At 34.7% G+C, this 14,012-nt stretch overlaps 1 protein-coding gene across 1 annotated transcript in view; it reads right to left on the bottom strand.

Annotated features, from left to right (window-relative positions):
- The window catches only part of TLL1 (tolloid like 1), a gene marked incomplete at its 3' end in the record, with an annotated part of 255,621 nt that overhangs the window by 59,615 nt on the left and 181,994 nt on the right, over window positions 1-14,012 (bottom strand). Inside the window, exons 10-12 of the mRNA XM_079919481.1 lie at window positions 4,504-4,606; window positions 1,895-2,011; window positions 560-705 (exon numbers count right to left, since the gene is read on the bottom strand). Coding sequence (XP_079775607.1) covers window positions 560-705; window positions 1,895-2,011; window positions 4,504-4,606 — 366 coding nt within the window. The remainder of the gene's footprint in view (window positions 1-559; window positions 706-1,894; window positions 2,012-4,503; window positions 4,607-14,012) is intronic.

Here is a 14,012-nt window from a genome sequence, read left to right as displayed (position 1 = left end):
CCTTTGGTTTATTCTGCCCTCATCTAATAATGCAATGTCGGTGCTGATCTCTTCCCCAATAAATATTTTTGATGAAGTCAAAAGCTCCTAAGAATATTTAAATCCCTGTTTTTTTATATAAATAATTTTCTGCATAATGATAAAAAGGTGAAAAATGGATTTACACTGTAACAACAACAAAAAAGATGATCTACCTTTAACCTCTTAGTTTAGAAGAGAAATAAAAGTTTTTTATTTAATGGACTCTTCAAGCATTCTTGTGAAACAAGCCTGGTCATTTGTCAAAAGAAACTATTGACAGTACTTCAAACATTCTAATTCAAAAAGCACAGATAATGTAAACTCACTTTAATCTTCTTGAAAATGTCTGCAGTAAGAGGAAAGAAGAAAAAAAAAAAAACCTCTTTCGCTCTTGATGTTGCATTTTATAGGCAATCCTTTGCTTCTTTGTTGATGAAAAAGCTGATTCTCTAGTTCTTTGCTTTTTTAATGAGGATCCCTTAAATGCACTGTCATTTATGGAGGATGTGCCCCACAAAGGCTGCCTGAAGGACTTTACCTCAAAGGCCTGAAAGGTCAGCCCGACATAGCAGTCTTCTGACACTGCTATTTTCCATACACATTCTTTCATCGGCCTGTAGTCATCGGGGTAATTAGGAGACTGAATCTGTCCTTCATTTTTACGTATCTCACCTCCACAGATAGCTGAGGAAAGCAAAAATAAACAAATAAATAAACCTAGACATGCCATTTCATTTTCATTTGCTTCTAAGATAACATTTTAGTTTGGTGCCTGGAGCTGAGTACATAAAAACCAGGTTATAAAAATCAAGGTTGGCTGGTTGTAAATATTTAGTTGGTTAAAAAAAAAACCTAGCCACTTAACTATAAATATTAGATAACAGTCAGCAGAGGAATATATGATTTTTTATCACTGTTAATTCACATTTTTACAAAAACAAGCATTTTAAAAAAAAACTTTAAAAACCTTTTGAGATTTTGTAATTTATTCTATGTGAGTTTTCTCTGACTCTCTGAACTGCTTCTTTAGGTCTTTTACCTCAGTGGAGGAGCTGATCAGGAGAGAAGCACCACAAAACTCTCTGGGCCTCTGGCTGTGAGCGGCCCTCGTGCTCAACATCTGTGGCTCCATCCAAACCATACTCTTCACAACCACACAGTTAATCTCTAAAACAAATGCTTCCATCCTCTTAAAAGTCTAAGAGAAGCAGAAATCTTCTGTCTTCTAAATAACCTAAACTTCTGTGCTGGCAGAGGCAGGAGCAAGAAGGGTCTTCTCTACCCACGATCTGGCAAGAAGGTTTTTAAAGCCAGGAAGCACAATGCCAGTTTACTGTTTTAGATACATATAGAACAAAGCCTCTAGTAAATTCTTCTTGAATGCTGACACTCTCATTTAGACAAAGCAAGCTCCAGAACTGTGCGCAATTACTTTCTGTGCAGTTTCCTTTATCAAGGCATTTCCGCGGTATAGCCATCAAACACATACAAACTCAGCACAAAGAGAAATGGTAATTTCTTCATAACATTTTAATGTTGTCATGAAAAAACAACCGAAGTTTAAGAACTCTTTTGCCGTTTGTTGTTGCTGTTGTTTTCCACACATCTCTATAATGAGTTTTTTTTTCCCCACACATCCCTGATGAGTACATTTACATGTTACCACATTACTGGTACCAGAAAGCAGGTTGTTTCTGCAGTTTAAATTTACCAAGTATTTTTATTAAAATCATCATAATGAACATTATAATACAGGTTTAGAAAATTTTGTAATTGAAATACAGTTACAATATCATTCTAATGAAATTGAGAGAAAGGATATCTCTGTTTAGAGGTCTAAGAAGAAGCCATCTCTAAACTCAATGTGACTTGCCTTCATAGATAGCTGCAAAGCCCTTTCCCACCCAATTACTGCTGCTACGAAACTCAATCCACATTCTGCTGTCTGTAGAGGTTAGAACTTCAGGCAATTTGTCCCCACAGAATCTACCTAAAAGAAATAAAAGAATAAAGAGACTCCTAAATATGACTTTATATTCTAATTGCTTTTCATACTAGCTACAAATTGCATACATAAAACCTGATTTGGTTCCTGTATCTACCCCTAGGAACTAGAGCTATAATTATTCTTTAATATTTACTTAATAAAGGTGGATAAATAAATCTCTTCATATTTATTTATAGAATATTGGAACATATCACTCTCAGATTAACTGACTGATGTCAGTATCATTATCTGTAGAATTAAGTAACAGCTAGCTCAAAACATGTCCTATTTGTAAAATGACACATGATATATCAAGGTGGGGAATATTATTCTATGGAAAACAGAAAAAAGTACAAGTGATCCTGAAAAACTGCTTCAAATGTTCAATTTGCTCATTAGTAGGGAAGTGACAGCTCAAAGTATAGTTCTTTGTTTAGCCATGTTCAATGGCGACTTGTCAGGGAAACCCACAGACTGCCCAAGGATCTTATGTTACTACATACATCTCATCTATAAAGCTGTAGTATGTAGTGTAGTAGGCAGAATGGCAAACAGTATCAGAAGACTTAATAATGAGTTCTAATTTTTTCTGATTGTTTATCCACAGGCAAGTATAATACTGAGCAAATATATTATTGCCTGTCATTCCTTCTTCCCTCCTTCAACCTTCCACAAATATTCGTTGCTTACTGTATATCTGCTACTGTGCTCTAAGATTTTATGATGACAGAAAGTTAAATATGACAATGCACATGAAATAATTCCACAAAGAATAATATATTGTCATCCATTTTTGTGTGCCCTTGGTAATGATGTCATACATAGTTTTAGTATATGAAAAATGTCAGTCAACTTAAAACAAATTCATACTAACAGATAGCAGGTGAAAAAATGTCTCCCTAAATGGCAAAGTAAATTAGGGACATGTAGAAGAGAGCAATGTCCCTTAAACTGTAATGTGTGGGAAAGGGAGAGGGAGAGGGATAATTAGGAGTATGAGATTAACAGATACAAACTACTATGTATAAAATAGATAAACAAAAAAGATTTACTGTAAAGCACAGGAAACCATATTCAAAACCTTGTAATAACCTGTAATGGAATATAATCTGAAAAAATAATATATATCTATATCTGAACCACTTTGCTGTACACCTGAAACTAACAACACTGTAAATCAACTATACTTCAATTCTTTAAAAAAGGAAACTGGAAGAAAGTAACCTGACTAAAAGAGAAAAAGCTATAATGTGCATATGAATTGCCAGGGAGTCTGTCAAAATGCAGTCTCTGGTTCAGAAGGTACAGAGTGGGACCTGCATTTCCACACTTCTAACCTTCTAAGTGATTCTGATGCTGCCAGTGTGACAGCTACACCCTGAGGAACAAGGTCTCAGAGGAAATAGTGGGGAAAGCTTTCCACGTGAGCATTGTAATCAGACTAAGCCAGTCTGTTAGGCCATTATACCCTGCAGTGTGTAATGCTGATGGCGCTCTAAAAAGTGTTCTCAATATTTCAGTTTTAGAATTGGTTTTGAAATATGAGTTTAATGAAATGTTTTCTTTGGAACACACATACATATATTACAAATTGCTTCATCTAGGCTAAGAAACTAAATGTTCAATACAATGTTTTCCTCATCCTGACTTATCAAATTAGCTCAAATCTTAATTTTTCCTTATTTTTAAGCATTTCTACAGATCTCTGGGACTTACTAAGGCTGCTGTCACTTTTAATACAACAGTGTCCATTCAGCAGGTTTTAGATATTAAGAAGAAAAGATATGTAGGCAAATAAACACAGCTGAGTAAAGCTACTTCTAAAAATAGAAGTACAATCTCAAAAAAAAATGTCAGTAGAGTAGATGCTCACATGCTCACAGCAGCTCTCACCTTTAAGTAAAACAGAGGGCAACAGAAAGTGCCTAATGTAAGTTAGTGATGTGGTCTGTGGTTAAATGTTGGTAGCATATTTTCATGAGCACCAAATGTGAGCTACAATTTATGACACAAACTACAGATGCACCTTCTCAGCCACAAAAACCTGAGTAGCAAAACTGTGACGTCTACAATAGGAACCAATATCCTTGGTGCAGGAAGCCAGCAACCAAATGTGTACCTAACAGCTCATGCTCTACTGCCTTAGCAAACAAAGCAAAACAACATACACACACAAATACACAATTTATCTGGTTTACTCATTAAAACTCTGATTTTAAAATTAAAAATACAGAATATGTGATGATTATTCACTATAAGCTATTCTAAATCATTATGTTCAGGTCCAAATACCACCTCATAATTGAAACTGGTTTAAATCAATTAATTGTCTATCTATCTGTCTGTGAGTATTTTTGCTGTGATTGAAAAAAGTATAAGAAAAATTAAAATGTTGGTCTCATACATTTTAAACCCTAAGATAACTCTTGAAAGAATTGTCTCTGGACAAGACAGACTACATGCATAGCCACATCAGAGGCAAAAAAATCTCTTACCAAGGAGAGGTGATTTCCTCCAGTACCCATCTCTTACTTCAATGTAATCATACCAGCACAAACTACTTTTGTATAGGTCCATCGTAGTAAAGTTTAAGACAATCTTCAAAATGTAACAAAAGAATACACAGATTAAAAATGATTGTAACTTCACATGGCTAGGAACCCAGGACTACTGTGAAAAGAGATTCATAGCAAATTTTTTTCCTGTATTAGTATCCCTCTAATATTTTTAAAATAAACACCTCAAAAAAACACCCATTTTCTCATTTACTTTAATGTCTAACAATTTAGAAGCACAATGTCAATAAAGAAACTAAACATTTCAGCAATTAAACCAAAGTTTCTGTAAAGTTAATTTGAACAATTGTGAAACAAACAGAAGTCTTTATTCAAATAGTTTATTTTGAATTTTCTTAGATAAGCATGACTTAAACCATGAGAACTTCTGATTTTACTGAGTGTCTTCTTTTTAATAATTTATTTCAGACATCTATAATTACATTAAAAATAACCACCATGTGCCATATTCCAGGAACATAATATCATTGTGTATGTTGAAATGTTTTAAATACAGCTCTAGAATTCAAATTTGTCCATGTAACTATAATCAAAGACAGATGTCACTATGTTTCTCCAGATCCAAGAATATGTATTCGAAGACCTTTTAAGTTAGAAGATCTTATACATGACCCTTTATTCTGTACTTTGTTTTGAAATGATGCTGCCTTTTAAGATAATTCAAGAGCAACTTTAGAAAAGACAGTTTTCTTACTGCTTTATAAAAAGACTTTACTTTTCATATAATTAACTTTCTTTTTAGTTGATTACACCAAAAAGTAGAGCCAAACTAACATAAAAATGCATATATCTGCTGAGGTAAAATTCACTTGGAAAATACTTTTTTATATTCAAAAACTCATTCTAACTCTATTCTGCTTAAAACATATAAGATGCTTAAGGTGTACAATGAACCTGTTCTTTAATCTAGAAATTGAAATGGACTTTGTCCAAAAGCAACAAATTATGAATATTTGACATACTTCTAATATAAAACTGTAGGTTGTAACAGTATTTACAGAATCCTTTTGTGTCAATATAAAAATTCCAATGTAGGAAGACTCTCGAGGAATGAAAAAAAAAGGAAAGAAAAAGCATAATTTTGAATCCATATTCCCTAAAAGTACTACCTTTTTTGTGTTAGAAAACATATACTTCTCCCCTTTCTTGAGCAAAGTATTTAACAGAAAGGTAAGTACTAATTATGGCAAATCAATCCTCACTCAACTAGCTTACTTCTTCCTAGGATGAAGATACAGCATAACAATAAATATTTCTCATGGCATCTTATATCTCAGCACCATGATGATCATTGATGAAATTGTATGCCAAAGTTGGTTTTAATTGCCCATATAAATAACAATTTCACAGAGATGGAAATTAAGAATTTATCTAACTATAATGAAAGTCAGTTGTACCTTATAATGGTGTTAACATTTCACCGTTAAATTCAACATTTACCAGTTTCTTTAAACATGTACTTTCTTGATTACAAAAGGGTGAAATCTATCAAGGATGTGAAAATAGAGACAAGATGTTGTTTAACTGTAATGCAGTAGGTGTGGCATAATTTGCTTCAGTTTAATAAAACTTCATTTATTTCTTTCTACCTTATTTATAGTTTTTTTTCTTTTTCCTTTGTTTTTTTTTCCTTCATCTGATTTTATCATTCTAAATATTCTAAAAAACCTTTTACAAGAATTTCCAAAATATCAAAGGACAAAGAACTAATCCTTTTTTTTCCCTTTCTTTTTCAATAACCCTCCATACTTGATTATCAAAATGCAGTTTCTAAACTATTTTTCTGTAGTTACCAATATGCTTGCTCTTCCATCTCTGAATACCAATTCAACATTAGGTTATTCTTAGGACATAATTAGGAAATAATTTCTGGTTTTCCCCCTTAACTTTATATTTACTTTAAGTCTGCTACAAATGGGGAATACTACCACTGTCTGATATTAAGTTTCATTCTCCATTTGTATTTTCCCTGTAGCAACCACCAGGGTTTCAACTCTGTATGATCATATGAGAACTAATTTATTATAGCAGAGAGGGCAAAACTAGAATACAGACACAAACAGTAGACCTCAAGGCTCATTTGTGGCTTCCTTCTGGGGTATAAAGGAGTTGTATAATAGTATGCAAAGAGTTTCAACTTCCTCCTTGATGAGGAAAAAATCAGCTAAATTGGAGGGATGTGTGTCATCAAAATTTATTCAAAATTGAAACGATGTGGTTGGATTGCTAACAAACAGGTAATATTTGAAGTCTGGAACACACACACATACACATACGTGCATGCGCGTGCACACACACACACACACATACACACACACACACACACACAGTTGGAAGGGGGGTAACTCTAAACAGAAAAGTTTCCTATCTTGTTTTTAATCTTCTATTTTAAACTCCAAGCACTGTGAAGGAACAAAACTGGCCTACTTTAATGTAAAACATAGCGTCCTTTAGAAGCAGAAAATGTAATAAAGATAGGTTTTCGAAAATCAAATCTTAGGGCTCTGATGTAGAAGTGAAACGTTGGCCTTTGAATAAGGTTGCTAGCAGAATCCATAATTGAATTACAAATCAAAAGCACTTGAAAAATATTTGATTGTTTTATATTATGCTATTTTATATAAATACATTGCATCTTTTTTTCAAAGAATGATGAAATAAAAACTACCTAGCACAATTATATAGATGTTTTATTTCTTATGTTAAGTATCAGTTTACCATTTCTCAATTTAAAATTAATCATAGTTCCTCTGGAACATGGGATTGAGGGAGATACAAGGAAAATTCTAAGATTTCCTGTGATCTGTTCGGGGTCTTACTTGCTATTCTGCAAATTAAATGGATTCAATTGCTGTGGAGTTTGCTTACTAAAGACTTTGTTTTACAATCTTACAGAGTGAACAATCTTGAAGAAAGGCAGATCAACAGTCAAGGGACTAGATGTCTGGAAGTCTCCAGAGAATGATATAAGCAGTGAAATTTTGTCAGCACGATTAAGACATTACTATCTACCTAAACTAATTCCATGAACACCATAAAAAGACCAATTAGAATAATATTTATACCTTATAGTGCTGGGGATGGGGAAGGTAGAAATCTTGTCAATTAGACTGATATTGTTAAATAGTTTTTAGAAAGAGATATTAGAATTAAAAGCAGTAAAATAAAATAGATTTCAGGGCTCCATCCAGAAGCAGCTTGGACAAGTCTGATAAACTCTCTAGGCAGACAACTATTTTCTTCTCAGAAATAAGACTAGGGGCAAAATCAGGGACCAGTAAACTATACCCCATGGGCCAAATCCAGCTTGTAGCCAGTTTTTGTAAAGAAAGTTTTGTTATACACATTCGTTTACAAATTGTCTATGACTGCTTCTGCAATACAATGGTAGCACTGGGTACTTGAACAAACTGCATACCTGGCAGAGTCAAAAATATTTACTGTATATCCTCTCCAGAAAGATTTGCCAAATCCAAGAATAATTGATAATTAAGGGTTTGTTCAGTGCTGAACTATATCATACTAAAGGGAAAATTTGCATTTATTTTCACAACTAGGAGTTGTTTGTGACTTTGAGTGAAAAAGTGTAGGTTCAAGTTCTAGCTTCTCAGTTTGCTAGTTTACTTAAACTTTCTGAGTTTGAATGAATGTTCTTGCTATAAAATAGAGATCATCATATCAGGCTGATCTCAGCAGAATTAAATCAGAGAGATTTAATTGGATAATGTGTAGAAAAACACTAAAGTAATCTAAATACATTGTTAAGATTCTCATGTATTATTATTTTCATGGTACATACTTGAGCATCCCTTACAATATAAATCCTGAACAGGAGTTGAGGAAGATGGCATAAGAGTAAGAGGCGGAAATCACCTTCCTCCCCACAGATACATCAGAAATACATCTACACGTGGAACTGTTCCTATAGAACAATCACAGAACGTTGACACGTCACAACACATATTAATCAAACTACCAAAAATTAAATACAAAGAAAACATATTAAAAGCAGCAAGGGAAAAACCACAAATAACACACAAGGGAATCCCCCATAAGTTTCTGGCAGCAGAAACTCTGCAAGCCAGAAGGGAATGGCAGGACATATTTAAAGTGATGAGGGAGAAAAACCTTCAACCAAGATTACTCTACCCAGCAAGGATCTCATTCAGATTTGATGGAGAAATTAAAATCTTCACAGACAAGCAAAAGCTGAGAGAGTTCAGCACCACCAAACCAACATTACAACAAATGCTAAAGGAACTTCTCTAGGCAGGAAACACAAGAGAAGGAAAAGACCTACAATAACAAACCCAAAATAATTAAGAAAATGGGAATAGGAACATACATATCGATAATTACCTTAAATTTAAATGGATTAAATGCTCCCACCAAAAGACACAGACTGGCTGAATGGATAAAAAAAGATCCGTATATATGCTGTCTAAAGAGACCCACTTCAGACCTAGGGACATATACAGAGTGAAAGTGAGGGGATGGAAAAAGACATGCCATGCAAATGTAAATCAAAAGAAAACTGGGGGCTTCCCTGGTGGCGCAGTAGTTGAGAGTCTGCCTGCCGATGCAGGGGACATGGGTTCGTGCCCCAGTCTGGGAAGATACCACATGCTGTGGAGTGACTGGGCCCATGAGCCATGACTGTTGAACCTGCATGTCCGGATCCTGTGCTCCGCAATGGGAGAGGCCACAACAGTGAGAGGCATACATACGGCAAGAAAAAAAAAAAAAGAAAGAAAGAAAGCTGGAGTAGCAATTCTCATATCAGACAAAATAGACTTTAAAATAAAGACTATTACAAGAGACAAAGAAGTACACTACATAATGATCAAGGGATTGTTCCAAGAAGAAGATATAACAATTGTAAATATTTATGCACCCAATATAGGAGCACCTCAATACATAAGGCAAATACTAACAGTCATAAAAGGGGAAATCGACAGTAACACATTCATAGTATGGGACTTTAACACCCCACTTTCACCAATGGACAGATCATCCAAAATGAAAATAAATAAAGAAACACAAGCTTTAAATGATACATTAAACAAGATGGACTTAATGGATATTTATAGGACATTCTATCCAAAAACAGCAGAATACACATTTTTCTCAAGTGGTCATGAAACAGTCTCCTGTACAGATCATATCTTGGGTCACAAATCAAGCCTTGGTAAATTTAAGAAAATTGAACTCATATCAAGTATCTTTTCTGACCACAACAGTATGAGACTAGATATCAATTACAGGAAAAGATCCGTAAAAACTACAAACACATGGCGGCTAAACAATACACTTCTTAATAACCAAGTGATCACTGAAGAAATCAAAGGGGAATTCAAAAAATACCTAGAAACAAATGACAATGGAGACAAGATGACCCAAAACCTATAGGATACAGTGAAAGCAGTTCTAAGAGGGAAGTTTACAGCAATACAATCCTACCTTAAGAAACAGGATATATCTTGAATAAACAACCTAACCTTGCACCTAAAGCAATTAGAGAAAGAAGAACAAAAAAAACCCAAAGTTGGCAGAAGGAAAGAAATCATGCACATCAGATCAGAAATAAATGAAAGAAAAATGAAGGAAATGATAGTAAAGATCAATAAAACTAAAAGCTGGTTCTTTGAGAAGATAAACCAAATTGATAAACCATTAGTCAGACTCATCAAGAAAAAAAGGGAGAAGACTCAAATCAATACAATTAGTGATAAAAAAGGAGAAGTAAGAACTGACACTGCCGAAATACAAAGGATCATGAGAGATTACCACAAGCAACTCTATGCCAATAAAAAGAACAATCTGGAAGAAATGGACAAATTCTTAGAAATGCACAACCTGCCGAGACTAAATCAGGAAGAAATAGAAAATATGAACAGACCAATCACAAGCACTGAAATTGAAACTCTGATTAAACATCTTCCAACAAACAAAAGCCCAGGACCGGATGGCTTCACAGGCAAATTCTATCAAATATTTAGAGAAGAGCTAACACCTATCCTGCTCAAACTCTTCCAAATATAGCAGCAGGAGGAACACTATGAAACCCATTCTATGAGGCCACCATCACCCTGATACCAAAACGAGATAAAGATGCCAAAGAAGGAAAACTACAGGCCAATATCACTGATGAACATAGATGCAAAAATGCTCAACAAAATATTAGCAAACAGAATCCAACAGCACATTATAAGGATCATACACCATGATCAAGTGGGGTTTATTCCAAGAATGCAAGGATTCTTCAGTATATGCAAATCAATCAATGTGATACACCATATTAACAAATTGAAGGAGAAAAATCATATGATCATCTCAATAGATGGAGAGAAGGTTTTCAACAACATTCAGCTCCCATTTCTGATAAAAAACCCTGCAGAAAGTAGGCATAGAGGGAACTTTCCTCAACATAATAAAGGCCATATATGACAAACCCACAGCCAACATCGCCCTCAATGGTGAAAAACTGAAACCATTTCCACTACGATCAGGAACAAGACAAGGTTGCCCACCCTCACCACTATTATTCAACATAGTTTTGGAAGTTTTAGCCATAGCAATCAGAGAAGAAAAAGAAATAAAAGGAATCAAAATCAGAAGAGAAGCAAAGCTGTCACTGTTTGCAGATATCATGGTACTATACATAGAAAATCCTAAAGATGCTACCAGAAAACTACTAGAGCTAATCAATGAATTTGGTAAAGTAGCAGGATACAAAATTAATGCACAGATGTCTCTTGCATTCCTATACACTAATGATGAAAAATCTGAAAGTGAAATTAAGAAAACACTCCCATTTACCATTGCAACAGAAAGAATAAAATATCTAGGAATAAACCTACCTAAGGAGACAAAAGACCTGTATGCAGAAAATTATAAGACACTGATGAAAGAAATTAAAGATGGTACAAATAGATGGAGAGAGATAGCATGTTCTTGGATTGGGAGAATCAATATTGTGAAAATGAGTCTGCTACCCAAAGCAATCTGAAGATTCAATGCAATCTCTATCAAACTACCACTGGCATTTTTCACAGAACTAGAACAAAAATTTTCACAATTTGTATGGAAACACAAAAGACTCTGAATAGCCGAAGCAATCTTGAGAATGAAAAATGGAGCTGGAGGAATCAGGCTCCCTGACTTCAGACTACACTACAAAGCTACAGTAATCAGGAGAGTATGGTACTGGCACAAAAACAGAAATATAGATCAATGGAACAGGATTGAAAGCCCAGCGGTAAACCCACACACATATGGTCACCTTATCTTTGATAAAGGCGGCAAGAATATACAGTGGAGAAAAGACAGAGTCTTCAATAAGTTTTACTGGGAAAACTGGACAGGTACATGTAAAAGTATGAAATTAGAACACTCCATAACACCATACACAAAAATAAACTCAAAATGGATTAAAGACCTAAATGTAAGGCTAGACACTATCAAACTCTTAGAGGAAAATATAGGCAGAACACTCTATGACATAAATCACAGCAAGATCCTTTTTGACTCACCTCCTAGAGTAATGGAAATAAAAACAAAAGTAAAGAAATGGGACCTAATGAAACTTAAAAGCTTTTGCACAGCAAAGCAAACCATAAACAAGACCAAAAGACAACCCTCCGAATAAGAGGAAATATTTGCAAATGAAGCAACTGACAAAGAATAAATCTCCAGTATTATAAGCAGATCATGCAGCTCAATAAAAGAAAAACCAAACAACCCAATCCAAAAATGGGCAGAAGACCTAAATAGACATTTCTCCAAAGAAGATATACAGATTGCCAACAAGCAAATGAAAGAATTCTCAACATCACTAATCATTAGAGAAATGAAATCAAAAGTACATTGCGGTATCACCTCATTCTGGTCTGAATGGGCATACTCAGAAAATCTGCAAACGATAAATGCTGGAGAGGTTGTGGAGAAAAGGGAACACTCTTGCACTGTTGGTGGGAATGTAAATTGATACAGCCACTATGGAGAATAGTATGGAGGTTCCTTAAAAAACTACAAATAGAACTACCATACAACCCAGCAATCCCACGACTGGGTATATACCCTGAGAAAACCATAATTCAAAAAGAGTAATGTACGAAAATATTCATTGCAGCTCTATTTACAATAGCCAGGACATGGAAGCAACCTAAGTGTTCAGCATTGGATGAGTGGATAAAGAAGATATGGCACATATATACAACTGGATATTACTCAGCCATAAAAAGAAACGAAATTGAGATATTTGTAGTGAGGTGGATGGACCTAGAGTGTGTCATACAGAGTGAAGTAAGTCAGAAAGAGAAAGACAAATACTATATGCTAACACATATATATGGAATCTAAGAAAAAAAATGTCATGAAGAACCTAGGGGTAAGGTGGGAATAAAGACACAGACCTACTAGAGAATAGACTTGATGATATGGGGAGGGGGAAGGTTAAGCTATGACAAAGTGAGAGCGTGGCATGGACTTATATACACTACCAAACATAAAATAGATAGCTAGTGGTAAGCAGCCACGTAGCACAGGGAGATCAGCTAGGTGGTTTGTGACCACCTAGAGGGCTGGGATAGGGATGGTGGGAGGGAGGGAGATGCAAGAGGGAAGAGATATGGGAACATATGTATATGTATAACTGATTCACTTTGTTATAAAGCAGAAACTAACACACCATTGTAAAGCAATTGTGCTCCAATAAAGATGTTAAAAAAATGAATCCTAAACAGTTATGAAATAAATAAAAATATCAATCCAATTTACTTAATCCAACTCTGCTGGGAGACATAAAAACATTAAAGTTTCCCAGGAAAATGAACATGTCAAAATAAGGGATTCTTAATTTAAATTCTAAAGAAGAATGGGCAGGAGAACTTGGGGCCTTGGTTTAAGCCCCTGCCTTACAACAGACTAGTTGTTTGACTCAGATCATAATTCCATCAGGGGTTCATTATATGGCAGGTGAAGACCAGGAGCTGGATTAGGCTGTGAAAATAATTTTTCTGCATAAGTATATATGATAATATCTGGATTTTGAAATTTTTATTTGTCATCACCAACTATTCACAGGAACAATTTTTATACCTGCCTTTCCTTAATCCTTACTCCATCCCTATATCTAATCAGTTGTCAATTTCTATAGATGCTCTGCAATGCCCCTGAAAATGTTCTCCTCCTTCTATTTCATTGTCAGTGCTCTCCATGCTTCTCTGAATTAATGTAAGAGCTTCACAAGATGAGTTTTGTTTTTTAGTTGAACTATTCTCCAATTCATCCTACACTCTATGATCATTTTAATCCCAGTAAAGTTGGGTTCCCATCAAGGTATTGGTGGCTTTACATCCATCTTTATAAATTTCTAAGCCTGGGCATCAAAGATTCTATGTGATAACCTACCTTTTCTGCCTCACTTT

Source organism: Stenella coeruleoalba (assembly GCF_951394435.1).
Source record: "Stenella coeruleoalba genome assembly, chromosome: 4".
NCBI classification, from domain to species: Eukaryota; Metazoa; Chordata; class Mammalia; order Artiodactyla; family Delphinidae; genus Stenella; species Stenella coeruleoalba.
The sequence above is the reverse complement of the archived record's forward strand: the minus strand, read 5'-3'. Positions and strand labels throughout refer to the sequence as shown.